Source organism: Alosa sapidissima, chromosome 8 (genome assembly GCF_018492685.1).
Source record: "Alosa sapidissima isolate fAloSap1 chromosome 8, fAloSap1.pri, whole genome shotgun sequence".
Taxonomy (NCBI): domain Eukaryota; kingdom Metazoa; phylum Chordata; class Actinopteri; order Clupeiformes; family Clupeidae; genus Alosa; species Alosa sapidissima.
This window is the reverse complement of record NC_055964.1, coordinates 1,522,309-1,549,677: the sequence shown is the minus strand read 5'-3', so window position 1 is coordinate 1,549,677 and position 27,369 is coordinate 1,522,309. Positions and strand designations below refer to the sequence as shown.

Sequence of the window (27,369 nt, the reverse complement as noted above, 5' to 3'; positions counted from 1 at the left end):
GGCATTGCTGGGAAGAAGATTCAATGACATAAGAGGGTGCTATGGAGTTCCTGAGCCACATCGGGAACCACATCCGAGGACAAACCTCTGTCCCTGAGTAGAGACTAGTGGCACTATACCAGACATCATTCTGATAATAATCATTAATCTGTGGATTTTCAGCCAAATTAACCAGCCAATGACTGATTTTTTTATTATTTGTTACATGTTCCAAATGTAAAGCACTTTGAGCTGCATTCTGTGTATGAATGCTATACAAATAAAGCTTATTATTATTACTATTATTATAATGCTCAGGGGGGCGCTTTGGCGCAACAGGCTACAGTGGCCATACCCAGGCCCGTCGCTAGAAGGCAAGCAAACCAAGCAATTGCTTGGGGCCCCGAGCTGGCCAGGGGCCCCAAGACAACGACTGGTTAAGAATAAAATGCAACGACAAACTGTGAGCGCCCCTTTGATAGTCAATGCAGTAAAGTGCAACGACACTGTTACCGGCAATACCGGGATCCCCCTCAAGGGGGCCCCTCTCAGTAGTCGCTGACAGCAGCCAGCCAGCCAGGTTTGTGGTCTCTGCTGCTGCCGCGAAAATATAAAACCTCAGTCATAATGAAGCGGAGTTATGCGTCCGGAAGCCAGAAGAGAAAGGAAGAGGATGACAAGAAAAAACAAGATAGTGGTAAGTGATAAATTACACTGGATAAAATAGCTCTACTTGTCTTGTACAAATGGTGTAATGTCGCAGTAGGAAGGCTAGCCTAGCAAAAAATGTTTATGTTAACTACCTGCCTGACGGCCCATGCTGCTTGTAACAAACTAGAACAGTTAGCGCAACTTTTTTTTTCCGAACGGACGGAATATGGTTACATACTGTAATATGTTTATTAACGGGATAAGGGAGACGCAGATCTGTTCCAGAATCACTGTTTATCGTATTTAATGACCTTAATGATGAAAGTGGCATAGCTTCTCTGCTATACTAACTATTCGACCGTGATAATCTATTTACCAAATGGGGGTTAGGAAAACCACACGATAAATTCCGTGCATCAAAGCAGACTGGAACTTTCATGTAGTATTCATGCACGCCAGCTGTTTACTGTCTTTAAAGCACCAGGTGCGTCTGTCTAATTCTCAAACAGCAGAATGCTTAAATGCTATGTTAAGCTACAAGTAGGCCTAGGTCAATGTATAACATTAGCTTGGGATGTTTTTACAGTAAGCATTGGTAGTTGTGAAAGCAGCTGCATCCCTTCTAAATATCAAAATATGGAAATGCTAACATATCTTTTCTTTCTCCCTCAAGGTGCTTTGCTTAAATTTCTCAGCCCTCAGGCTCTTCCTAAGGATACCTCCACTGATGAAGATGGCCTGAAAGGTTAATCTTATGTGTGTGTGTGACTGTGTGTGTACTTGTATTTATGTTGGATTTTTAAATTGCTATACAACCTGCACTCTTTATAGTTTTTATAGTTGTAACTTTATAGTTGCAACCTTTTTCTGCATAAGATGGCAGTGTTTTATTTTCTCACTTTGTGAGAACTGAAAAATGTTAATGTGAGTGTGTGTGTGTGTGTGTGTTTAAGTATGTTGGATTTAGTTATTGTGCACTTTTTTACATTTATATTGGATTTTATGGTACGGTGGTGTTTTTGCAAATGTTCAAAATGTTTAAAACTAATGCACAGTATATATATGCAACTGCAGTATTTGCACTGTCAAAATTTTGTATTTATATCAACTGTGGGTGAACTTAAACTGTATGGCTATTCGGTGGTTCCTGTAGGCTTTGCGTGCGGTGGTGGGGGGGGGGGGCTCCATGTCCATTTTGCTTGGGGCCCCCAAATTCCTTGAAACGGCCCTGCCCATACCATGTATGGGTCCAAGTGCCCCGGTTCGAATCCGACCTATGGTCATTTCCCAATTCCTCCTCATCTCTCTCTCCCACTGAGTGTAAAGTGTAAATTTAAAAAAAAAAAACTTCAGAGGTCTATTGACCAAAAAGTTGCCCCGTGTATGTCTCTCATCCATGCTCTGTTCCTCTTTACCGCTGCCACTCATGTAGCTGCCTATCGATAGCTAGTTAGCACACTAGAGGTTTCCTCCTACCCTGAGTGCTTGGCCTGCACGCACAGACTCCATATGGGTACGGCGCACTGTGTTGATAGGCTGCGTGCTACAATAGGTACGCCCTCCACCGCGCTTCACAGTGGTGCTGCCCACCATCGGTGCCCCTCACCACAGAATGGCTTTGAGGCAGGAAATAGACGAGCTGGCTGCGAACCACGCCATTTAACCAGTCTCAGTGGACAACATAAATGTGGGTTTCTACAGCAGATATTTCACTGTCCCGGAAAAAGATGGCAGACTCAGACCCATCCTTGATCTGAGATATCTGATTGTCTATCTGAAACAGACAGGCTAGTGTCGGTCAATTTGAAGTGTTTTCCACTATAAATTAAATGCCCAGGCAAAGAAAATATCTGGGATCTGTGGGAGATCACTGTCCTCCAATTCAAGTTCTCTCTTTCTCTCCAGACGCACAATGTAGTTGCAGTTGCTTTTCAAATAATCCTGCCGACGTAACCTCCCCTGCTGGCTGCCGCTCACATTGCAATTTAACAATAAGTAGCCTAAAACTAGTCAAGAGGTTATTATGGCCCGTCCAGTTTCACTTCACATATAATATATTGTATTGATGTAGCCTTAAAACATTAACTTTCTTCTCAGTAACAATAAACTATAATCTTCTCTCTTAACAATAAACTGCAATTCTAATCCGAGGTACCTGTCTAGTTTTATTCCATAAATATTGTTTTTATAGACGTTAGTAGCATGCGCTATCAAGAGCTTCCATGTACTATGCATGTTTGTCAAAATCGCAAAAACTACAATTTTCGCACAACTTTGTGGAAAGGTGTAGCACATGCTAAAGAAAACCCATTCATTTCTGGAGCTGATCATATTGAAAGTATTTCCCATATCGTAGCTTATTAGCTCGCTCGCAACAACAGCAAAAATGAAACTGGAGAGTGGATGTCTCCGCGGAGACACCGCTGTTACATTAGATGTGCACTCAATAGCGATTCGACGCAGGAAAAAAGCAACGACTGGTAGTAACGAAGGTAAATTGGATTAAAGCAAAACTTGGGCAAAACATTTTGTATGCACTTGCGAGATAGCCTAGTAATGTGAATCGCGGACTATAGCCTAACCAAAGAAAGTAAAGGAGATTTGAACCAAATAAAGGCAGTGTTGTGGGTTGTGTTTGTACTACATGTCAACTTAATTTCTGTCATAAACTAAGTAAGCTAAGCGTTTTCTCCATTGTCAACGTGAACTACTGTACCGGTATGTTCAAGCAGTGACATGTGGTTTCATGCATCTCTCAATACCAAAATATCCTGAGGCAATGTTGATAGCAGTGGTCGACTGCTCTTCCTTACCCTTTGCAGTTCAGCCAGTGAGCGGCTCATACGGGCAATGAGCTTGTTAAAGCGCTCCAACTCCTGCAACAGCACCACTGTAGTGGGAGACACCTCTAGGCCAAATTTTTTGCGTATCACATCCATGTCAAACACTGAAGGCAGCTTGTTTTGAATGTCCCGTGCCACCTGGCCAATATACTCATCACGACTAATGCCGCCTCCAGAATCACCTTAAGAAAAAGCAGAAATTGTAGTTCATGTGAGATTTGCGGGGGACACTCCTGTTAGATACCAGACCTACACATAAATCAGTTTTCAGATAATCCTTTCAACTCTCAAATACGTATACTGTAATTTCCTGACTATTTAACAGGGTTTACACATTGATTTTGCAACATTTCTTTAGCTATGAGGTTACACATGAGCTTTTCTTTTCATATTATATTTTCTAAACCACAATCTGATTCATTAAAAATAAATGTTTAATAAAATGCACTTAATACTCAGATATGGTCAACACACTTTTTAAAATCTAATTTGCCTACAGTTTATTCATAATGTGTCTAGGGAACTCAGGAAATGACTCAAAAGAAACACGTCAATTTGTATACAAATACAATCTTATCGATCAAAATAGAATTAAGTAATATGTGACGAGAGTTGAGTTGATGAAGGATCCCCATGGAAGAGATTTGTCTGTAGCAATGAATACTATAACTCTGAAGGCAAGTTGAAAGAGAGAGTTGTAACGTTTGTAATTGAGTTATGAGTGGGCATACACAGTTAGCGTAGCTTATGTAGTGACTGAATTAATGAATTAGCTAATTAACTAACTAATTTCTGTGGTCACAGTGTTCCATACATGTTCATCACAGATCTAAAACTGTTTAAAAACAGCACAGATATTTTTCGCCCCTGAGGGGGAAAGACTAATTTAGGAAATAAGTATGTTTAGGTTACCGTCACTGCACATAAGCAAAATGATAATAAAGGACTTAGCAAAGGTGTATCAGTGTGGGGAGAGTATTTGCTGCAGCTGCTATGCCATTTTAGTTAATCTAATTAGCATTGCGATCAAGCAGCCAAAAAGACTACCAATGAGTAGGTCCTGTAGGTGCTGTATACAATGGAAACACAAGGACTGAAAGGGCTGAAGAGTCTGATGGTCCTGTACCTGTACCTGGTCAGGGGGCCGATTACCTGCAGTGGAAACTCGCCTAAAGTGTACACCATCAAAAAGACCACTCTATAGAACAAATATGACCCTGCCTTTTGCTCTAATTGTTTGTGCAACTGGAAAAATAGGTAGGTAGATTAAGTCACCACCCAGCACTCCAGCATCAAACCTAGTCAGTAGCTTGCTCAGCGTCCCTACACATAAAAAGAAGCACCAACAACGTAGTTAACGAACCCGTTGATTAATCCGTTAATGTAGTCTACCACTACCACTCTGCCTACCACTCCGGCTGTAAACAAATGGTGATGTGACATTGTGGTGAAAAACCCCAATAGCAAAATATACAGAATAGCTCTGTCCAGTATGTGGTGCTATTATGGTTCGCTTAAACCTTTAGAACGCCTTAGAAACACTTTGTGGTATACCAAATGTACCAGTTTGGGGCTGCAGTTCTATCAGGTGAGTCCACATGTCTCTTGCAGCCTGGGAATAGTATCCAATCTCTGCATTAGGATGAAGTCCAAACACTTCAGGGGTGTTTGCCAATGGTAGAGTTTCAATCTCACCTAACCCAACCCCCAGAAAAGTACATGTTATAATGACCGTTACTAATTAATTTTAAAATATCTAGCAATAAACATACACTATGAAAATTGTTTGTGCAGAACACACAAATACTATTCCACATACCCACATAGTTATCCTTTGGTCCATCTTGAGGTATCTTATAGTCCACATTCTTATTGTGGAAAAAGTGGAAAGGCTGAAACTTGTCAAAGATGAAATCTCCAAGATATTCATCCGTGTACACTTTAAGAATCCTGCGGTCAAAGCTGTCGATAGCTCTTCCTCCATACATTACCTAAGAAAGCAGCATACATCAAAATTTCAAAAGTTACTGTTCAAATATGAATGTACTTTTCCTTCACTTGACTCTGAGGACAAGGCTATCATAAACTAACCTCTCCTATAAGATATTTAAGACTGCCCCATGGAATCTTAATGTCTCCTTGGATGTGGGCTTTTGTCAAGTATGTATTAAGAATCTCCGTGCACACCTAAGGAGAAAAGAATAGGAATACGGTTATGAATTACAGCTCAGGTTGCTATGCCATGCGTGATAAAAACAGAATTCCCTCACCAGAAAGTCCGACTCATTGAAGTCATAGGACACGTTCCATCCAATCTTTCCATACTTGCGCCGTTCCTGCACAACGGCATGGAAAAAGGCCAGCACATACACCAAGCTACGGAATGCTGGATGTTCACAACTTTGCAAAGTGTCATGAGGGATCTTAAAGTAGGTGGCACGCATGTTCAGCTTCAGACCATTGGGTGGCTCGGTCACAACCTTTGAAAATGAAAATACAACCATGTTTTCAATGCAACTACATAGATAAGACACTGGATTCCTGCTAAACCATGAATCAAACATCCATTTCTAACAATTAAATTGCCCTTTGCTACTTCCAAATAATTTAACTTGAACTGTATGTATGCAACTGTTACACTGGTGTAAGTGGTATCAAAGCTCTCCCCCAACCTGCTCCACCTCAATCACCTCACCCCCTCTTCACCTCCTTTACCCACCCACCCATTCAACACTTACCAAGTACATTTATAAAAAATACAATTTTTTGTAACAGTGTGTGATTTAATTCACTTATCAAACAGTGTTTAAATGTAATTTGTTATAAATCTCAAGTAAAAATGAATTAACTTTTAATATTAAAAATTAAATTGATTTTTTTAATTGAGGCCATTTGAAATAATTTGCTTAAACATCAAACCTCGAAAATGGATGGCATGGAGTAAGTATTTCAGGTTAAAGAGAATTTATTATTTACATGGAATGAATGAAGATAGGTCATATTTTTAAATTGGGCCAATTAAAAAAAAATGGTTTGTCCCAACTTAAGAAAACAGTTTGCATAGAATTTAAAAATAAGTTTAAACTGAATGGTTTTTAAATGCGGAGTCAATGTCGAATAGCTTTTGTGATCGATTACTTAAAGGAACCGTATGTAAGAAATGTATTTCAACCTCGAGTCAGGGGGGAGGGGGAGGGGTACAGTAATTTGAAAGTGACTGCAGCACCAGTTTTGGCCACAATCTATGGTTCCTTTAAATTTCTTTACATTGAACCAATAATTTACTTTTTACAGTGTGTTTCTGCCATGTGAGTCCTGCCTAGTCCCTTTGTAGTGCTGCCTGTGTATTTCTCTGCCTCCCTGTATACAAACCTCTCTGCCATTTTTGCCCTTTTGGATGTCTGACTGAACCCTACCCGTGTTGTGATTTTTTACATTTTTTGACAGGAGTTACCTTTTCTGTTGCCTACAGAGTGATTCCTGGCTGCCTGTATTGTGTTTGTCTGCTTTTGGGTCAATAGTCTTTATCTGGCCTCATTGGCCCTGACAGTAGGTTCACCTTTTGAGGGGAGTGGTCTGCCTCTGAAGAGGAGAGCCACACCTGTGTTCTGAGCTACAGGCAAGTGCATTGTGTGTAGTGATAGTACATATTTGTGTGTTCACAACAGTAGCCAGTGACACAGTCTCCTTTAGCCACTGTGACAAATATTGTCCATCCTGACCAGAACGTGATGGCCGGCCAATTGAGTTTCAAAGTGCTTCAGTATAGAAATACACCGTAGAGCTCTAGTACATTTATGTAGAGGCATCTCATCGAGACCATCCATACACCTCTGGCAGTGTGTCCCTCATATATGTGGAAAGAGGCATCTGTGATCATAACACATCTGTGGTTCACCCTCTCCATGGGCAAAACTGTGCACAGCGGGTTCAAGTTATTTGGCCCACAGATGAATATTTGTCAAGTTATGGCTTGCTGAATATGGTATTAAATAAAAAATAAAAAAAATAGCAACTTTGAAGAAACTAGAATATAAGACATGTTTTCAGTTATTTCACACTTTTTTTTTTAAAAAGTACATAATTCCACATGTGTTCATTAATAGTTTTGATGAATCTACAATGTAAACAGTTATGAAAATAAAGGAAACGCATTGAATGAGAAGGTGTGTCCAAACTTTTGGCCTGTACTGTAGGTTAATTAAGTAAATGTATAGGCTATGTATTTTTAAACATTTAATTCAGGAAAAATAAATATTAATCAACACCAACATCCACAACAAAATATATATTTTTAAATTTCATCTATTTATCCTTCACCTCCAGTGAATCAAAATGATACGCTCTCCAGCTTCCTGTCTTTTATATTGTTCCTGGATGAATTTAAATTTCTCTGACATTAAGGCAACCATTAAAGATTCTTTAGAACACTCTAATCATAGATACAGGCAGTCTTGTGCACTTTTTAAGCTGATACAGGCATGACTCGATGACTGCAGATTGAAAAAACGAAATAACTAAAGATAAGAGGTCTGAGGACACAGCCATAGCACCTTTACTATCAGGCTTGGTTAGGGGTAGTGCTCTTTTTAGACCACTACTGGCTTAAATGAGTTGTGGTAGGCAGCAATGACATTAGCAATTATAATAATTAGCAAGAATGATTTGTCTACCTTAAGGGACTTTTGCAAAATGCCAATGGGGAAGTTCTTAATTGGGTCAGTGGTAAGCCAGAGACGAAAATCAGGATGGGGTTTACTGATCCTCTCCAGAGATTTCTCCAGATCCTTGAGCCACTTCACCAGCAAGTGGCAGTTTTGAAGCATAAGCCACTGGCCACGTGATACAGCTGTCTCAAGCAACTGCAGTGCAACCTAAAGGACAGACATGAAAAATGAGCAACACTAACAAAGCCGTTTTTGTTTCATTTTCATTTTTGCAATCAAAGGTTACTGTAATTTCCAGACTATTAACCACAGTTTATAAATTGATTTTGCAAAATGTCATCAGCTATGTGGTTAACACATGGGAATACATTTTCTAAGAAGTTATAGTACTAGGTATTCCATATCCCGATTTCAGTTATCCACATTCATCACCTCTGAAAATACAATACATAATAGATTATTAAAATATTAATTTAAAAATATAACCACAAGCAGCAACTATCGGGGTCCAAGCAGTTAAGACCAGGGAGATCCTTGTTGCATTTTGCAGAAATTATGGCTGTAAGCCACAGTGGCAACTGCAGGTCACAGCCTTAGACCTTTGGGCACAGAGATTATAGAATTGTGAGAACTGAGCACGAGTCAAGGCACCACCATGGCCTATAAACCACAGTGGCACAGCAGGTCTTACAGATTTTTGAGTGCAGATCTTGGCAACACAGGCAGTGCCCTAGAATCGAACGGATCGGATCTTCTACATTAAAAGCAGTGATGCTATAACCTGACTCTCGGCCAGATGAATTTCGTTCCGCCTAGCTCCACTCACATCCATCTGGGATCGCTTCCGTTGAGAGTGATTTCGGCACCAAATTTTATGGTAGAGCCAATCAGGACGCGGGGCAGGAGTTTCATAGATGTGACGTAGCATAGAAGTGACTGTGAGACTGTTATCAGCGTCACGGGTTGGCTTCGATGTGAGTGGTTGAAGTAGCACGTCAATAGATGACGAACAAGTGGCTTATCCAATCATATTGCAAGGATTTTTGATAAGGCCCAGCCTTCTGAAACACCTCTCCAATGGATCAATCCCAGATGGATGAGTGGAGCTAGGCGGAACGAAATTCATCTGGCGAGAGTCAGGTTAGTGATGCTAACCACTGCGCCACAATGCCCACAATGTTAGGGCTGGCTGGGTGTGTACCGTATTTTCCGGACTATAAGTCGCTCCGGAGTATAAGTTTCATCAGTCAAAAAATGCGTTATGAACAGGAAAAAAACATTTATGAGTCGCACCGGACTATAAGTCGCATTATTTAGAAATGTATTTCACAAAATCCAAAACCAAAAACAGACAGAGACTATGTAACTGGACTATTGAGGCCAAAAAGATTAATGTTATTGAAGACCAAGGAGTGAAGGCAGCCAAGAGAAGGGCCAGAAGGTAATTGTAAAGCAATTTAGGCTAAAAAAGATTCACTGAAAGAAAATGCTGATGTGGTACACCAAAATTTAGCTAAAATGTTGAGAATACAATGCAATCAAGCATTTTGGGCAATGTGGAGTCACAAACTGGCAGCAGATTAAATGCTCACGACAGAGAAAAGGATGCAGTTTTAAAAGGACATGACCGAAGCTGAGGCAAGCCAGGCGATAAGAGTAGGCCTAGGCCCGACGGTAATTGTAAAGCAATTTACAAAAGATTCACTGAACAAAAATGCAGATATGGTACATGAAAATGTAGCTAAAAATGCGGAGAATGCAATGCAATCAAGAATTTTGGGCGATGTGGAGTCACAAGCCGGCAGCAGATTAAATACTCACGAGAGAGAGAAAAAGATGCGGTTTTAAAAGGACGTGACTGAAGCTGAGGCAAGCAGGTGATATTTAGACATTTATTTCACAAAATCCAAGACCAAGAACAGACAGACTATGTACCTGGACACAGAGGCCAAAATATTGAGAATTCTAGCGGGAATGTTAATGAAGACGAAGGAGTGAATAGTGGCAAGCTGGTAAGCCGAAGGCTGCCAACGAGGGCCCGACGCTAATTGTAAAGCATTTTACAAAATATTCACTGAACATAAATGCTGCTGTGGTACATTAAAATTTAGCTAAAAATGTGGAGAATGCAATGCAATCAAGCATTTTGGACGATATATTGGCACAAGCTGGCAGCAGAGCAAATGCTTGGCAGGCCACCTCAGAGAGAGCGTGAGAAAAAAAGATGTGCATTTAAAATCAGGGCCTAAATTCCCGCACACATTTTACAGCGCTGTCTGATAACGTTAATGTAGAGACACACACGCGGCAGGACCACTTTGTGGGTGCCTCTCTCTCTCTCTCTCAGCAGGATTTGTCACCGCTGAAGTCTAGGTGCTTCTACATCAACCACTATCGACAGGAAAGGAAAACAAAAGTTTAGCGATCAGGAACCGTCAGGAATTTTGCAAATACAGAAGCATGACAGCATATATAACGCAAGAGAACATGGATGTGTTCTCCATTTGAGGAATGTTATAATCGATTGCGGACGTGAACATACAGTAACAGACACGGAGCACATAGTAGGCTTACTTTCACTTTCTAGTGTGAGCATTCATTACGTGAAAGAAAATTTGTAGCAAAACAGCGATCAAATATTACGGATATGGCAGTGAGTTTTGTTTTCAAATGTTTTCATGCATGTCTAAAACAACAAGCAATGGAGAGATGTCAGTATTGTCATCATAAAGCAAAGGTGATTGGGCCATTAGTGCATTGGTTGGTTGGGGCATGTCATAAGCCCTATAATCATCTGCCCCGCATATGGCCAGCTACACCAAGGCCAGCGCTCTGATGGAGGCCAGAAGAAACGCTTTAAAGACCAATTGAAGACAGCGCTTAAGAGGTGCAAAATCAAACCTGGGGACCTGGAGAACATGGCTGCTGACCGCAACACTTGGCGGCAGCTGTGTCTAGTTGGGACCCAAGCACTGGAGGAGGAAAGAACAGTCAGGAGACAACAAAGAAGGATCAGGAAGAACACACCCATGACTGCCAGTAACACCAATACTACAGCATGTATATATGCCCCACCTGCAAAAGAACCTGTGATTCCAGGATAGGACTATTAGACAGAAGGGCATCATCGGAGTCGATGGACAACCACAAGCAAGCAAGTGTGTTTAAGTAGGAGTGTGTGAATGGGAGTGTGTATTTGTGTGTGTGTGTGTGTGTGTGTGTGTAGATTATAGTGGAGTAGAAGCTTCCACTATAATCGTTAGAACTGGCTACACCAGACATGAGACCAAGTCTTTTAGAACTATTTTTACACTCTGCCGTTGTAGCCTGGCTGTAATAATAATAAGATAATAATCCCATAATAATAACAAGAAATAAAATAGGATTCCAGCACCTTCACTGCTTGGACCCCTAACATACATAGACAATTGCACATCAAGTATCCAGCATTTGCAGTTACTGTTAATTTCCAATGCCATCCAAGGCCTCCTAGTAAGAGTAAGAGAGTTGACACATTTCACTGGTCTTGATAGGCTACCCCCAAGTGTTTGTGAACGATACAAATACATAATTACAGTCAGCCAAACATTCCGTCGCAACAATAAGTAGTGTTTATTTAACAGAGTAATTTTGTTATACAGTACCTTCTCTTGGCCTTGTCCCATGGCAAGAAACTTTAGCTTACTGCCCCCAAAACCTGATCGCTCAGCCAGCTTCATTAGATCACTGGCTGGTTCAGATCCCGGGCTGAGAATAAACACTATGGGCGAGTTGGGGGAGCTCTGTTCATATATGGCTTCAAAACTGATTACAGGTGGCTGTACATACCTGGTTGTAAAGACAGGCAGGAATATTTATGGTGTGAATATTTTTGACATTGTGTGCATGCAAACAATGTGTATTATCTGTTTATTTGCTTGAGTATAATCACTTTCCTTACTTTTCTCCCATAGTAACAGTGACATAGTCACTAACTGCACGGTAGACACGGTCTAAACGAAAGCATCGCAGAAGAAGAAGCTTCTGGAAGGGTGCCAAAATGTTGTTGTAAGTCATTGGATAGGGAGCCTGCTCCAGGTTATCCAAATCACACCACTGTGGTGAATAAAAAAGCAAGTAGGTTAGGGAATTCCATACACACACACACACACAGTTAGGAACAAAAATATTCATACCCCTGGCAAATGTTGATTTAATGTTGGTTTTCTATTGACCAATATATTTGTTTTGACTGAAAATGGCACTGCCACATGCCAAAAGGTTTAAGACATAGTGGTGGAAACATGGGATCAGAAAAATAAGCGTTTTCATCTTTTATAACATTTGTATGAAAAATGGCATGTTCAAAATGTTTCATATCCAAGCCAAATGATTTTTCGACCAATCGCATTTTTTTGCACCAATGGCAGCTATCTTCTATACAAATCCTATGAAGTTCAGTGTTCACAGTATAAGTATATGTATAAGTATACTCTTTTGATCCCGTGAGGGAAATTTGGTCTCTGCATTTATCCCAATCCGTGAATTAGTGAAACACACTCAGCACACAGTGTACAGTGAGGTGAAGCACACACTAATCCAGGCGCAGTAAGCTGCCTGCATCAACAGCGGCACTCAGGGAGCAGTGAGGGGTTAGGTGCCTTGCTCACACACAGTCGTGCCTGCTGGTCGGGGTTCGAACCGGCAACCCTCCAGTTACAGGTCCGAAGTGCTAACCAGTAGGCCACGGCTGCCCGTTATAGGCCTATACATTTGAATATACCCCTCCATAGCATAATTAAGTCACTTTTGATTGCTTCTGGAGGAAATTAAATCCTTAATCAACCAAATCGTCCTCAAAGCCTGCTTTGATATACTGTCAGCTGCCATTCTCCATAATGTATTTCTAATCAAGTCTGGTATGTTTGTCCGAGTTTCACCCGGTAACAATGGGGGGCGGGGCTTAGTGACAGGTCAATTGGACAGATATAGGTTGCTAGTGACAAAATACAAGCTTTCAGTGTGATACAATATCTTTGTAAATTATGTTTGATTAAAATGTGTTTCATCTGTTCTGGCTATCCCCGCAATTTGGATCTTATCTCACTCAATGAACAACATCTCAACACTAAATGAATGATGATCCGTCATTGGATAGATTAGTCATTCAGTGTGTTTGAAATAATTAATTTGATATTATTGACTGGACTAGAATAATTACTAGATAATATTAACTGACTGGAATGTGTTTGCTGCTGACGCCACCATGGACAACATGCACAACAAGTGTGTAGAGGGAATGACTATACACAGGGGTGGATTGGGACCAAAAATCGGCCCTGGCATATTTGGCCCAAGCGGCCCTCAAATCGGTCGGGCACACCTAATTAAATACAAAATCTTTGCATTACTATTAAATATGCATATTTTCAACTGTTATGGAGCACTGAAAGTGATGTAGGCCTCATTGGCCATCACTCTGACTGATTAGAGGTAGCCATGGAGCACATACTCTCCATATTCAAGTAGGCTATACAAGCAATTATTAAAGAAGAGTTTCTGCTTGAATTCAAAGTATCAATTCAAATTTTTCAATAGGCTACATTTAAACTATAAAATGCTCAACTGACTAAATTACCTAGATGGTCGTGGACATTAATCACTGTAGGACAACTGAAACAACACGAAATAAACAGGGCTGATGCTGGAAATATTTTATTCCGGTAGGCTATACTACCTTAACCTGACTCTCGCCAGATGAATTTCGTCTCAGGTTAATACTACCTACCTACATTGCTGGTAGCCTACATTTTGGAACAGTATAGCTACATTAACTAATTATCTTTAATGTCTTCCAGTAGCCTATAGTATAGGTTGTATATAGCTTAGTTGGCTTGTGCATGATGAATATGACTTGATGTTTTGTAGCCTACATTTCCGTCAGTCTACAGTCTTTTAGCCCATCTTTAACATGATAACCCTTCCAAGATAGAACCTTTTTGACGCTCTACTTTGAGAGACCAGCCATCACTCACGCCATCGATGTTGAATTTTGGGCGTCTGACGGAAACTGATCAATATCTGACCAACAATTAACATCGATTTGACACTCTTTTGCTGTCCGGGTTTGCAAATCATTCATTTAGAACATTTAAGTTGCGCTATTTGTTATTATAATCACAGCACGGCCTTACTATGTTATCATTACCATATCATTACAATATCGCAATTAATAAGTCATCATAATCATCATCGTCAGCATGGAATGTCACACATAGCCTACCTACTCCACCACTGAGTTCTTATCATGTAGCCTCAACTAGGCTCGCACTCTCCACCTGCTCACTATCCCTCTGCTCTGTATGCTTGCTTACATCCTCGTTCAAACTCAACGAACTTCAACATGTTGCTGACATATGCTAGCCTACTTGCAATATTGTATTTTTGAAGGTGTTACTTTTGCACTATTGTCACTACCGACACCCGCTGAAATTTCGTGTAGGCAACTTCAATTAACTTTTGAAGCGCTCACAGAATCCTGGCTCTGCACCAAAATGCGAGGGGTGCCTGACGTGAGCTGTTATTGGATCGAGTGTCAATATGGAAATGTAACCAATGGGCCGTTGGCCAAAATGAATCAATTATATATAGCCCATAGCCTATTCTATCGGCCCAAAATGTGCGTCGGCCCACCGGGAAAATGCCCGGTATGCCAGATGGCCAGTCCGCCCATGACTACACATAAAACAGTGAAACTATACCCTAACCTGAAACCCTGGATGAACAAAGAAGTTCACCTTCTCCTCAAGGCTAGGGATGCAGCCTTCAGGTCGGGAGACTAGGACGCCTACAGCTCAGCCAGATCCAACCTGAGGAAAGGAATATCCAGGGCCAAACACACCTTCAAGAAAAGGATTGAAGAGCACTTCAACTCCTCCGACCCACGGCGTATGTGGCAAGGCCTACATACAATCACCAACAAATCCCCTTGCAACTCTTCCCTACCCTCCTCTACTTCCCTCCCAGACGAGCTGAACCACTTCTATGCTCGATTTGACCGGGAAAACAAGACAGCCTTTAAGTCAGCTGTTTCACCAGACAAGGACATACTCCAATTTTCCACCTCAGAGGTCTGCGACATCCTGGGCAGGGTGAATGCTCGGAAAGCTGCTGGCCCTGATGGAGTTCCCGGACGTGTGTTGCGAGCCTGCTCGGAGCAGTTTGCTGGTGTTTTCACCAACATCTTTAAAGGGTTAAAACTTGTCTCCTCAAGTTAGAAAGTGTAATAGGACCAATGGAAAATGAAACGTGGCGATTTTCTAGGCTGATTTGACATGGAACTATCTACCGGACGGTAGACGGTAGATAACAGACTTCTACCGTTGTACCATTGAGAGCATATTCACTAACTGCATCTCTGTATGGTACGGCAACTGCAACGCTGCTGATCGCAAGGCACTACAAGAGTAGTGAAATCTGCCCAAAGGACTATTGGCTCCCAAATCCCCTCCAACCACGACACATATCATAAACATAAAAAAAAGACAAATCCATTGTCAAGGATGCCACCCGCCCAAACCATGGTCTTTTCAGTCTACTCCCATCTGGCAGGCGATACAGGAGCCTGCGCTCCCGCACCAGCAGGCTCAGGTACAGCTTCTCTCGAGAGGATGTAACACTGCTTAACAAAACTTCACCTCCTGTCTAGCATTTGCACTTTAGCTGTTACTAGTTTACCTGTTTACTTTTTACTACTGCACTGTTTACCTGTTTACATTTACTCCTACACTGTTTCACCTATGACCTTGCACTGCTAACACCCCATAATATACATTTTATATATATATATATATATATATATATATATATATATATATAGTGGGCAGTGCTTCGACTTGGCCAGCTTCACTTGCGGTCCGCACGTGGGATCACGCGACTTTAATTTGTATTTTCCCAGTGAGACGCTGCAACAACCCAAACAACCGGTAGATGGCTCAAGTGAGCAGGGTGTCTCGTAAAAAGAAATGGAGCCTGGAATACCCTACACAGACTTCACTACAGACTTTAGCAGACTGGTTTAGAAATAATTTAATATCCAGAAATATGCCTGCCCTTCCCTAATAAAGAAATATTTGGTTAACTGCGAGTGAATCCCGTTTGCAACCGTAGAAGAAACACAGGACAAATTAAACATTCTGGTTTTCTCCGAGTGCAACGATGATAGACAGACATCATTTGGAAAAAATATAGAGCATATTAGCCTCGTTGCTCAGCCAAATGCCTTCCTGTTACGTCCTGTTATCACGGAGTTACAGGCGATAAACGATTTTTGATGGTCACAAGTTTACTTCATTAGCGGTTTAGTTTTTTGATTATTAAAGAGTGTTTTTCATTTAAAGGTTTCGTAAGACTTCGTGCTTATTCAGTAGAAGATTTAGTGCTCTTCCCAATCCCAGACGTTCACATTGCATGTTTGTTTGTAATGGATGCAACCGCGAGATAGGCTACGCGTTTGACCAGTTGTTAACAGACATTAACCAAGATATAGCCCAGCAGCAATCTAGGGACTGTTCGTTATTTATTGAAGGGGCCACCGGAGGAATTTTGAGTGCTTCAGTCAAAAGTTGCATGACCCTCCCTTTCCTGCTAGAAATTGTTCAATGACCCTCCGACAGAATTGTTAAAAAAGACATGACCCTCCCCTGCCAATTGTCGCTGTCTTCCGCCCGCGCTGCTTTGCACCACAGTCACACACTGTGATAACGTTCTTAAATCAATCTTTCCCGTGAGCTTGCATGCTACCAGTCCTTCCTTTTCAAATGTGTTGCGCCTGTTTGCACAATTTAACAAATAATCATATGTGATTAATAATATGACAAATAATCCCTGTGCACGGGGACTGAAACAATGCATGCCAACTTTTTCCGTGTTTCGTATTTTAACTTCCCCCCGCGTCTTGCCGTTTTAATGTTTTCCCGTAGAATATCCCATATTTTAATACTCTCATAACAGCCCTGCCATCGGGTCTGTCTCTGTGTTGCCCTGCTGCTACCCCTTGCCCTTCCAACGAAACAGATGTCTTCAAATCATCGTTTTCCTTGCTTGAAGGCGAACTTAGAGTGATGTTAACCTATTTAAGTTTAAGTTGTTTTGTTCAGGCCTAGGCTACTATCAGAGATGGTGTTGCGAAATTGGTGTATTCCGATGTTTCACTGAGCAACCCCTCTCACGCATACACACACACTAAAGGTAACAAAAGTGTAAATTAAGTAGCCTATCGTAGCCTACCAGCATTTTTTCCTCTTCAGTGTGCAATAAGAAAGTAGAATAGGCTACAGTGCAAGTTGACCGATGATTCATCTCCCATGTCGCGTCTCGTTGCAGAGCCTTGGTAGGCCACTAAGCAAATCTGCAACCCCATGAGCCCAGCTGCCAGTATTGGAGGCCTAAACATCTCGTATATGAGACTGACTGGGTTATTTTGTTTTGATATTATATATAAAACACATAGTCATTGTAGCCTACCATTCAGGGAATAGGCATTTAAAAGAGAGACAGATTATGGAGTGATATGACTCAGAAATGACATCGGGCAATGGCAGTGTGAGATGTTCAGAACGTAAGAGTTAAAACTTCTACAAGCTCAATAACATCCACAGCGGAAAAAAGAAGGTAAGAAAAATAGTCGGAAAACCTAGATGTGTAAGGCAAGCAAGCAAGTTTGGTGGTTGTTAGGCTACTAAAAATGTGAACATGCACGTTGCACTGTTGTGCGGTGGACTTTCGGAATGAATAGTCGCGTTTCTTTAATATCGAGGCGCCATAGTTTTCCGATCGGCCTGCTGGTATAAAATTAATTTTTACGCGCTCTCTTCCCATGCAGTCAAAATGAAAGGGAGTCTTCAGAGCAGGCTTGTCATAGTGTCACCCTGACATGACGTGCGTAAAGTAGCCTATAATGTGAATTACTTTTTTTTTTTATGAAGGATGTATTAAGGATTTTATTTAGTACAATAGGCATTTATTAGTAGGCTAAATAGCAGCATGTTGAAATTATGTGCCAAGTTGCGTTTTTTATTACAATGATAAAATTGTAGGCTACAGGCCGATGTGCGTTTTATTTGGAGACTGTTTTGCAAGACAGAGACTGAGTTTGCTGCTGATATTCTGGGGATAGGTTACAACATAGCCAATGAAGGACTTTAGCCTTTTAATATATTTGCTGCATTGGATCAGTCTTTCTAGAACAGACAAGAGCTTTCTAGCCTTACGTCAGCAGCACCGCATCACCCATATACATTAAAACAACCAGCGGATGGTGGGCGGGTGCGGGTTTAAAAATTGGTCAAAAATTTTTGGTGCAGATGGATGGCGGATGGATGATAAGTTTTGCTATGCAGTTACGGTTGAAATAATAGCCCATCCGCACAGAGGTGGAAAAAGTACGAAAATATTGTACTCAAGTAAAAGTACCAATACCTTGATGAAATATTACTCAAGTACAAGTTAAAATACCGATCTGAAAATGTACTTAAGTAAAAGTAAAAAGTAGTTCATTTAAAATGTACTTTAAGTAAATGTTACTTAGTTACTTTTTTTTTTTTTTGGGGGGGGGGGGGGGGGGTACCAGAACAACCAGTTTTACCAGAGACTTTCTAATGAGGAGATACAGCACTCAAAAAATCCTCCATAGTAATGCATGGGGTTAGTCAGTTGTCTACAAAATATCACAACCCTTCCGCGGCAAAACGTTGACATGTGAATACATTGAGCCAATCATGTGGTGTGTTGTAAAATACATTGAGCCAATGTCGTGATTTTTATTGAAATATATCCTTTAGTTTATATATCTTTTATGTAGTATCTTTATTCTGTGTAATATCATTGTTTTGTGAAACTGAAGTCTGTAGTATGTTCAGTGTGGGAAAGGAAGACTGGTTTAAGTGAAAGAGCAGGCCTGGCAGAAAATGGCATAGATAAGGTTTGGTGCCAGGAAATGTAAGCAAAACCTAAAGAATGGCAAAACCGAAAGAATGTATGAATAACAGGAAGAGAGAGCAAAGGTGAAGTACCATACGTTACTTGGTCAGTTATCTGTAAACATAGAGTGTCTTGTCTGGGATGACTTGAAGGGGTATAAAGGCTGGACAACAGCCAGAGGATGTTATCTTACTTAGCTCACTGCTCACTTTGCTTAGCTTAGCTTTCACTTACTTGCTTGCTTCACTAATGCTCCGGAGTGCATTAAAGCCATCATCTGCAGTATACATCCACGGTGTGCGGACTTCTTTTGAGTTTGTATTATTTCATGTGGATTTGACACCACACCAATCATGTGGTGTGCTGTGAAGACATCGTGCCAATCATCTGTTGTGACCTCGCTGCTGGAGCAAGATTGGTGTCGTGAAGCCTTACGCACACGCATTTCTGCCGAAATAGATGCACGATAAGTGCCCAAAAAGTTTTGCAATATGGCCGCCGAGTGGAGTGGAGGTACTTGCCTGAAAAGGACTTTGGTCCTAGCTCGAGTTGCTGCAACCAGCAGTTAAGGCAGCCATGTTCATGCTCCTAGTGTGTAGCGCTGTAGCTGCAGCAACTCGAGCTAGGTAAAACCGATTGTTTCAGTTTTGTTCATACCGACAGTACTCGGTGACGTTGAGAAATGGAGATCTATGTGAAAAATCACCGGAGTTCTCCTTTAAGTTTGAGCAGTAGTTGATTTTCAAAGTTAGTTGCACTCATCCTTGCGTAGCTTTGCAATGAACAGTAATCCAGCACAACTGAAAAGCCCCTCACAGGCAGCTGAGGCAGGCAGGCTAAAGTTGAGTTGCAGAGAGTTTTTTTTATATTTGGAAATGAGCAGAAGGTTCAGCAGATTAAAGGGCGTTGAACTGGGGGGGGGGGGGGGGTTCATTACCAAGGTGTCACACAAGAAACATTTCATGATGGATAAAAGCAAAAAGCTCTCCCAAGACCTTTGCAACCTTATTGTTGCAAAACATATCAATGAAACTGGTTACAGATGCATTTCAAAACTTCAGAATCTTCAGTAAGCAGCATGGGAGCCATTATCTGCAAGTGGAAGAAACATCACTGCATCATCAACCGGCCACGCAATATTTCTGACCAGGGTGTCAGAAGGATAGTCAATTCCAAGAGCCAAGGACCACTCGGAGAAAGCTCCAGAAAGACTTGAAGGCAGCCAATTCAATTAAATTCAATTAAACAGTTCTGGAAGTAACTAAAGATCAGGATTCACAAGAGGGACCCCTGGAATCTGTTTAGAACAATGGACCAAAATCACACCTGATACTGTGACTAATACCTTTTGTCATACAGGGAATGTCTTGAAGCTGCCTAAAGGCTTTTCCACAAAGTATTGAAGAAATTTCAGTAGGCACGTTCAATACTTTTTTCCTGTGTCATTCCACTTTATGATGTTTTATAAACAAAGTTCGGGTGGAGCCTTCGGGATGATTGACAGCAATTAACTCACCCACTGCCGCCGCAGGGTAGGCCTATTTAAGCCGACCTCCTTTTCCATACGTCACACGCTCCGACGTTCGCGAAATCATCCCCCCTCCTCCCCCTACTCCTCCATTTCACCAATTGCCCTGTTACTCATCCTCCTTACACAGGGGGGTGCAAGCGGTCATCGCTCTATCGCGATATCCGCTCCAGGCACTCCAGGACCACGGACAGCTACCTTGCCAAACACGCACTTCTCCCATACATTCTAGTCTAGCTGAAGCAATCATATAGAAGGGCGAACTAGTGAAAATACACATAACTCTTATGTTTTGGATTTTTTATATGTGTGTTAATATAATGTGTGGTGAAAATTTCGAATAGACTCACTGGAAGTTTAAGCTAATTACTGAAAATATATATGACTATATGTCCACCATATATTTATTTTACCTGAATATTTTAACTTCCAAATTAAATGTCAAAATGAATGTCAGACGAAATTTAAAGTTTGACTGACTGGATTTTGTATACAAAACAGTGAAAACTGTCTAAGGTCACTCTCACTCTCCCTTGCTAAAGAGCTAAATGGTTTAGTCCGCCTGCACGATTCATAAGGTCTATCTTTTGTTTATTTAGTTGAGCATCGCTAGTAGTGGACCGCCAATTGTTGTGCTGCTGGTGCAATGTCTTTCTCCAAGAAAGCCAAGTCAGGTTATTAAAAAGAGAGACATCAAAATGAGGGGAAACAACTGCTAATAACCTTCTTTCCAAAGAAAGGTGAGCACAAACGTCAAAACACGAAATCCCATGGTGTTTGCTTGAATATCTCCGCTATCATTAGTGCTAAAACGAACTGAGACAACCCATTGAAATAGCGGAAAATACACTTTCATAGGTTAGGCTACACATGTAATCTGATGCATTTCGTGATCCAGCTCCATCTCCCATCACTTTCAGAAAGACTGCATGGCGCCAGCTTGATTCATGTCCTGTTGTAGGCTACATGCTGATCATTATCACTAGGCTAGTGGTTTAGGGCGTGATCTTTTCTTTTCTCTCCCTTTCTGTTTTTGTTAGTCTTAACTTTTTTTTTTTACTCAAGTAACGGATGGGATTTTTGATGTAGCGAAGTACAATACACCGCTCAAAATGTAATCAAGTAAAATTTAAAATACCGATTTTATAAACTACTTAAAAAATACAAAATACACAGAAAAACTACTCAATACAGTAACGTGAGTAAATGTATTTCGTTACTTTCCACCTCTGCATCCGCGCATCTCTAGTGCGCACCTGAGGCTACTCAGCTACTAGAGAAAGAATTTCCCCTGTTTGTATTCACTCAGTTGGCCTACCATAATTTACCAACTCTGCTAGCCCCTAAGTGGCTATTTATATTTTTCTGTGAAATAAGCAAATGTATTTGTTCAACTTTATGAAGCAGAGTTACGCAGTAGGCTACTTGGAACATAACACATTTGACAAAGGACAGATGTATGTTATAGTGACAAAATATTAACTTTCAGTGTTTTACGATGTCTTTGTCATGGGGAAGTTTTTTTCCCCATGCATTTATTCTAGGCTACTGTCAGTGACTGCCGTGAGAGAAGCGGGTTCTGTGTTTGTTCAAGTCAGTGACTGACGCGAGAGAAGCGGGGTCTGTGTTGCGTTGCGTTAATTTATTTTCAATTGGGCATGCCGTGTCGTGTCGTCCACAGCTCAGTTCTGACAAAGCCGAATTTACTCCTTTTGAAAGAATGAGTGCGTGCGTTTGTATGGTTATATTGCTTGTCAGGGGGGATCCCAAGCAGCTTTCAGCCATAAGGCTACTTTGAGAACATTTCCTAATTCACACGACACTAATATTCAAAATGTTGAAAACTATTTCGGCATAGCCTATTAACAGACCACCCGATTCACGTTGACTGGGGGGCAGGGGGGGCCATCAGACATTTGTGCCCAGTTAATCCGACCCTGCCCCCAACAAATCACACCTTCCCACCAGCTGTGACAGCTTAAAAGAAGTCAAGAGGACTCCTAACTCACAGACCTATTCACAAACCGGTTTTGTGGCATTTCGCCTGTTTTGAAATCCTATGCGGCTAGGAGCTTCCAATCGTGAGGAAGCAATTTTGCATTGTAGGCATAACTAACATGCAATAACGCCACCAACAACAACCAAAACTAGGCTACTCATTGTCAATATGTAAATTAAATGTAACATTATTGTGAATCAAATTAAAATGTTCTCTTTTGCAAACGTAGGCATAGGCATAGTAACAGATTAATTTAATAATGTTACAAAGATACTACATCAATCCAGTATGTTTCATTAGGCTACTAGGCTATAGGGACTATGCCTACTTGTTTATTTTTTACATTTCCAGTTCAGACAAAGCCGAAATTACTCATTTTGAAACATTTGTATGGTTATATTGCTTGACTTAAATCCCAGAGAGTAGGCTAGGCTACTGCACCCCACAGTGATGGGCCTAGCGGTCTTACGCGTTCAGTGTGGGGTATAAACAAGCTGAGAATTTAGCGGTGTCACGTCTGCCTGTCACAGACGTGGGGAGCTGAAGCTTGGGATACAGTTACTACAGTAACAGTATTTTATTTTACTTCTTATGGAATATATTTTTTTCACTTTTATAAAGGGTTTGTTTGAATGCTGTTGGAACAAATAGTAGTTGATTATAAAGGCAACTTTCTGTTGCAATATTCTGTGTGTTCTGGACTGCAGGTAACTTGTTAAGCCAGTGGTTCTCAAACTTTTTCTTTCATTCCCCACTTTGATCAAGGAGGCATTGACTGATGATAGTGGAGATAACGTGTTATCCCGAGGCCTTTGCAAGTCAGCATCTCCAACGGTAGTCTACCCTATTAAAAATAGTCGAAAGTTTTCGATGTCCCAAACGGAGAGCCATACTTTATTGTTTTAACGATCTCTATGCTACTCACCAAAATGTAGGCATGGGAACATGATGAAGTATTCAACTGTCGTGTGTTAAATTATTGTGATTACGAGCCAGTGGTTTTCAAACATTATGCGTGACTCAGACATCTATGCAACAGACTCATATCGTCCTCGCATTCGCAAAATGAGGACATACAGACTGCTCAGATAACAGGTGTACCTCCAGTTATGCACAGTTCTTCCAGAGCTTCGTGCCAAGTAATAAGCGTTGAGTCGAGATGTTTGTGTGAATGAAACGAAGCGTATAGGCCATAGTGTGACATGCGTAAACCAATGGTGTAGAGATGACGCCCACAGGGTTTTATTTAAGAGAGCCTACGTTTGTATGTAGGCAATTTATATTCACAATACTTAGGCCTACTAAAATAAATAGTATTTTATTTGTATTGGTTGTTTAGAGTAAAAAAAAATCGGTCGGTCTTAACGCAAGTTTACAACCGGCAAGTCGGTCGGACTAAAAGGGGAAAAAAATAAATATTTGGGTCGATTCTAAATTGACAGGGTCGGTTGGGTTACGGCAAACAAAAATATTTTTAAGGATGGCCTGGCAGTGGTTTTTTGCGCGTCTGCAGAAGTCAGCCAAATATGAATGTAATTCTGCGGCATAAAGCAGATGTATTTGTTTACGGTACAGAAAAATAAAAATGACGTCAAGCAGTCAATTGACTACATTGCAGTCAAGAAGTAGGGCAAATTAATTTACGAAACCAAAACGTGGGTCATAGTTGTCTAAGCCTCTATTGCGTAGCCTGTTAAAAACGTCGCCAGATAGTATTAAATCGGCAACAACATTGTTTTCTGCAGAAGCCTACCCAAGGCTACAGATTAATTCTGAACAGTTATTTCTCTACTGGCTCAATTATCACACCACTGTTTTGATTTGCGTAGCTGCGTTACCCCCAACACTGACAATAATGTAGACAGCAAATTTCGATTTCGATTTTCGTCACCACCGTGTAGTCAAGCCTTAAGACATACCCAAGTAGCCTAAATCGAGGTAATGTTTAATTATGCATGATTTATTTTTTTGTTATTGAATTCGTAGGCTGGGATTACTCTCGGCAAGTCTCCTGCTTTTTCAGTAGGGGCGGCAGGCAGAGCGATGTAGAGTGGCAGAGCGACGCACAGTGGCTGAAAGTGGTACTAAAGCTTCACGCAGCTTCACGCCTCGTAATGCGCGACTGAAGTGGTCATTTGAAAGCGATGCCCACTGTATATATCTTTTTTTTATATTCCATAGCCTGCCCATAAACCTGTGCAATACACTGTACATATATTACATGTATATGTATATGAGGGAAATTTGGTCTTGGCATTTATCCCAATCTGTGAATTAGTGAAACACACTCAGCACACAGTGAACACACAGTGAGGTGAAGCACACACTATTCCCGGTGCAGTGAGCTGCCTGCAACAACAGCGGCGCTCGGGGAGCAGTGAGGAATTAGGTGCCTTGCTCAAGGGAACTTCAGCCGTGCCTACTGGTCGGGGTTCGAACCGGCAACCCTCCGGTTACAAGTCTGAAGCGCTGACCAATAGGCCACGGCTGCCCCACCCACCCAGATTATCCCAACATGATATAGAAATGATCTATATCCATATCTATTCTGCTCTTAAAAGGTTACTGCTAATATTTATAGTACATATTTATAGTTAATTTATATCACTGTAAACCAATCTACCTTCTTAACTGTATACATCATCTATACTGCACTATATATCTTGTTTATAAATGCACCTCCTTGGGCATACATACTCGCCCTTGGCATTCTAGAACACACTCACTGTGGGCGCACAAAAGGGTATGAATAATTTTGGACACAACATTTTTCATAAAAATGTTAAAAAAGATGAAAACGCTTCTTTTTCTGATTCAATGTTTTTATACCACATTGTCTTACAACCTTTTGGCATGCGGCAGTGTCATTTTCAGTCAGAACAAATATATTGGTCAAGAGAAAATCAACATTAAATCAATATTTGCCAGGGGTATGAATGATTTTGTTCCTAACTGTATATACATTTATACACAAAAGTTTACACTGCAAATTTTTTTTTTTATCTGTTGTCAATTGTGTGAGAAACTATTTGATGTTGTTTTTAGTAGTAAAAGACTTACCTAGCGCTCTCTCGAAAGATAATTTTGTCTTAATTTCAGAAGACTTATTTTAAGGAGTCTTATCAAGACAAGTTTACTTAACACACTGGCAGAAAAAAATGCTTGTTTTCAGGATCAGATGTCTTAAAATAAATTAGGTCAAATGATTTCACGAGAAAGCCCTAGGTAAGTCTCTTTATACTGAAAACAATACAAACTATGTTTTTTTTATCTTGACATAAGATTAATAATCTTTGTTGGATTTTATTAGATTAAGCAGTTTTTGCAGTGCAGATATACACCAATTCTGCATGGACATATGTTTGCATAACGTTTTGGTAAATACATTTTAAACTGCTATAACAAAATTCCTTGATATTCCATGATTTTGCCCCACAAATGATAAAATTCCCTGACTTTTCATGTATGAAATAGACTTTATCAAATTTCCATGATATTCCAGAAATTCCATGACCCGTGGGAACCCCGGATTAATAACACTTGGTTAAGATTTTATTAGATAAGCAGTTTTTGCAGTGCATTACTCACAGCTTTCCAATCCGAGGGATTGTTCTCTATGTCATCCATTAAGCTGCCAAATGTAGCAGGGAAAAGCTCAGCCAGTCTCACAATATCTTCCCAACCTTGATCAGGCAACCAAGCACAAGGCTTCTTCCGTTTGCTCTTTTCTAGAGAGAGGTTGCCTGAACATGGGCAAACAAAACTTTTCCTTTATCTTCATATCAAAAAATGTAATAATTGATAACAGATTTATTATCATGGCAGCCATTAGGTTAATGTGTCTTCTGATATGATATTGTAAAGAGGCACTGACCTTTAAGGAAGAACTCTAATTCTTCTTGAGGAGCTCTGCCCTCTGCTTGCTCAATCTTAATGGTCAAGTTGAAGGAGAAGAGTAACTTGTGTCTTTCAAACAGACCTGAAAGGACAGGTGAGTTAAAAAAAAACAAGTGGGAAAACTTGAGATATACGATATATAATACTGGTCAAAAGTTTAGGGTAATGTCCAATCCACTCCATTATAGACAGAATACCAGATCAGTTGCATTGTTTTTTTTTTTATCAGGGCAGTTTTCAGATTACATTATGTGCTTACATAATTGCAAAAGGTTTGTAGAAAGAAATGGCTGATCTTTAATGCAATATCTACATTGCCAATTATCAGTAACCATCTGTCCAATGTTCCAAAGGCACATTCTGTCTACTAATCTGATATAATTTTAAAAGGCTAACTGAGAAAACATTGGAGACATTAGCAATTATGTAAGCACATAATGTAATATGACAAAAGTCTCAACAAAAGTGGAGCAGTTTCCACTGTAGTAACCCTCAACCCCAACTAACCTGTACATCCATAATTGTAGACATTGTAAGTGAGGGTGTCCATTATGTTCTTCAACCTCTTGGGTAAGACTGAATCAGGCAGTGACTTGCGAAGTGAAAAATCAAACACCTCCAAGAAAGAGGCAAGGGAGTACTGGTACATGCTGTTAACCAAAGCCATCTCTGCCAACACAAAGAAAAGAATTGCACCACGTTTTGCTGCTGGACGGTACCCATCACGAAGCTTGTCAATATCAATAGATGTCTTCTCTGCCAACTTCAGCTTTTCAAACACCTAAAATGGTTCAGAAACATACAAGAGATACCCCAGATTCAGTCCAAGTCTAACAATGATAAACC

General features: G+C 40.7%; 1 protein-coding gene across 2 annotated transcripts in view; it reads right to left on the bottom strand.

Annotated features, from left to right (window-relative positions):
* dnah10 (dynein axonemal heavy chain 10) overlaps positions 1–27,369 on the bottom strand; it is a 313,740-nt gene that overhangs the window by 14,001 nt on the left and 272,370 nt on the right. For both annotated transcript variants that reach the window (XM_042101375.1, XM_042101376.1), the window contains 11 exons: positions 27,031–27,304; positions 26,501–26,605; positions 26,215–26,369; positions 12,081–12,235; positions 11,785–11,968; positions 8,147–8,347; positions 5,744–5,953; positions 5,565–5,660; positions 5,293–5,464; positions 5,037–5,168; positions 3,444–3,655 (listed from right to left, as the gene is read on the bottom strand). In XM_042101375.1, the coding sequence (XP_041957309.1) occupies positions 3,444–3,655; positions 5,037–5,168; positions 5,293–5,464; positions 5,565–5,660; positions 5,744–5,953; positions 8,147–8,347; positions 11,785–11,968; positions 12,081–12,235; positions 26,215–26,369; positions 26,501–26,605; positions 27,031–27,304 (1,896 nt within the window). The remainder of the gene's footprint in view (positions 1–3,443; positions 3,656–5,036; positions 5,169–5,292; positions 5,465–5,564; positions 5,661–5,743; positions 5,954–8,146; positions 8,348–11,784; positions 11,969–12,080; positions 12,236–26,214; positions 26,370–26,500; positions 26,606–27,030; positions 27,305–27,369) is intronic.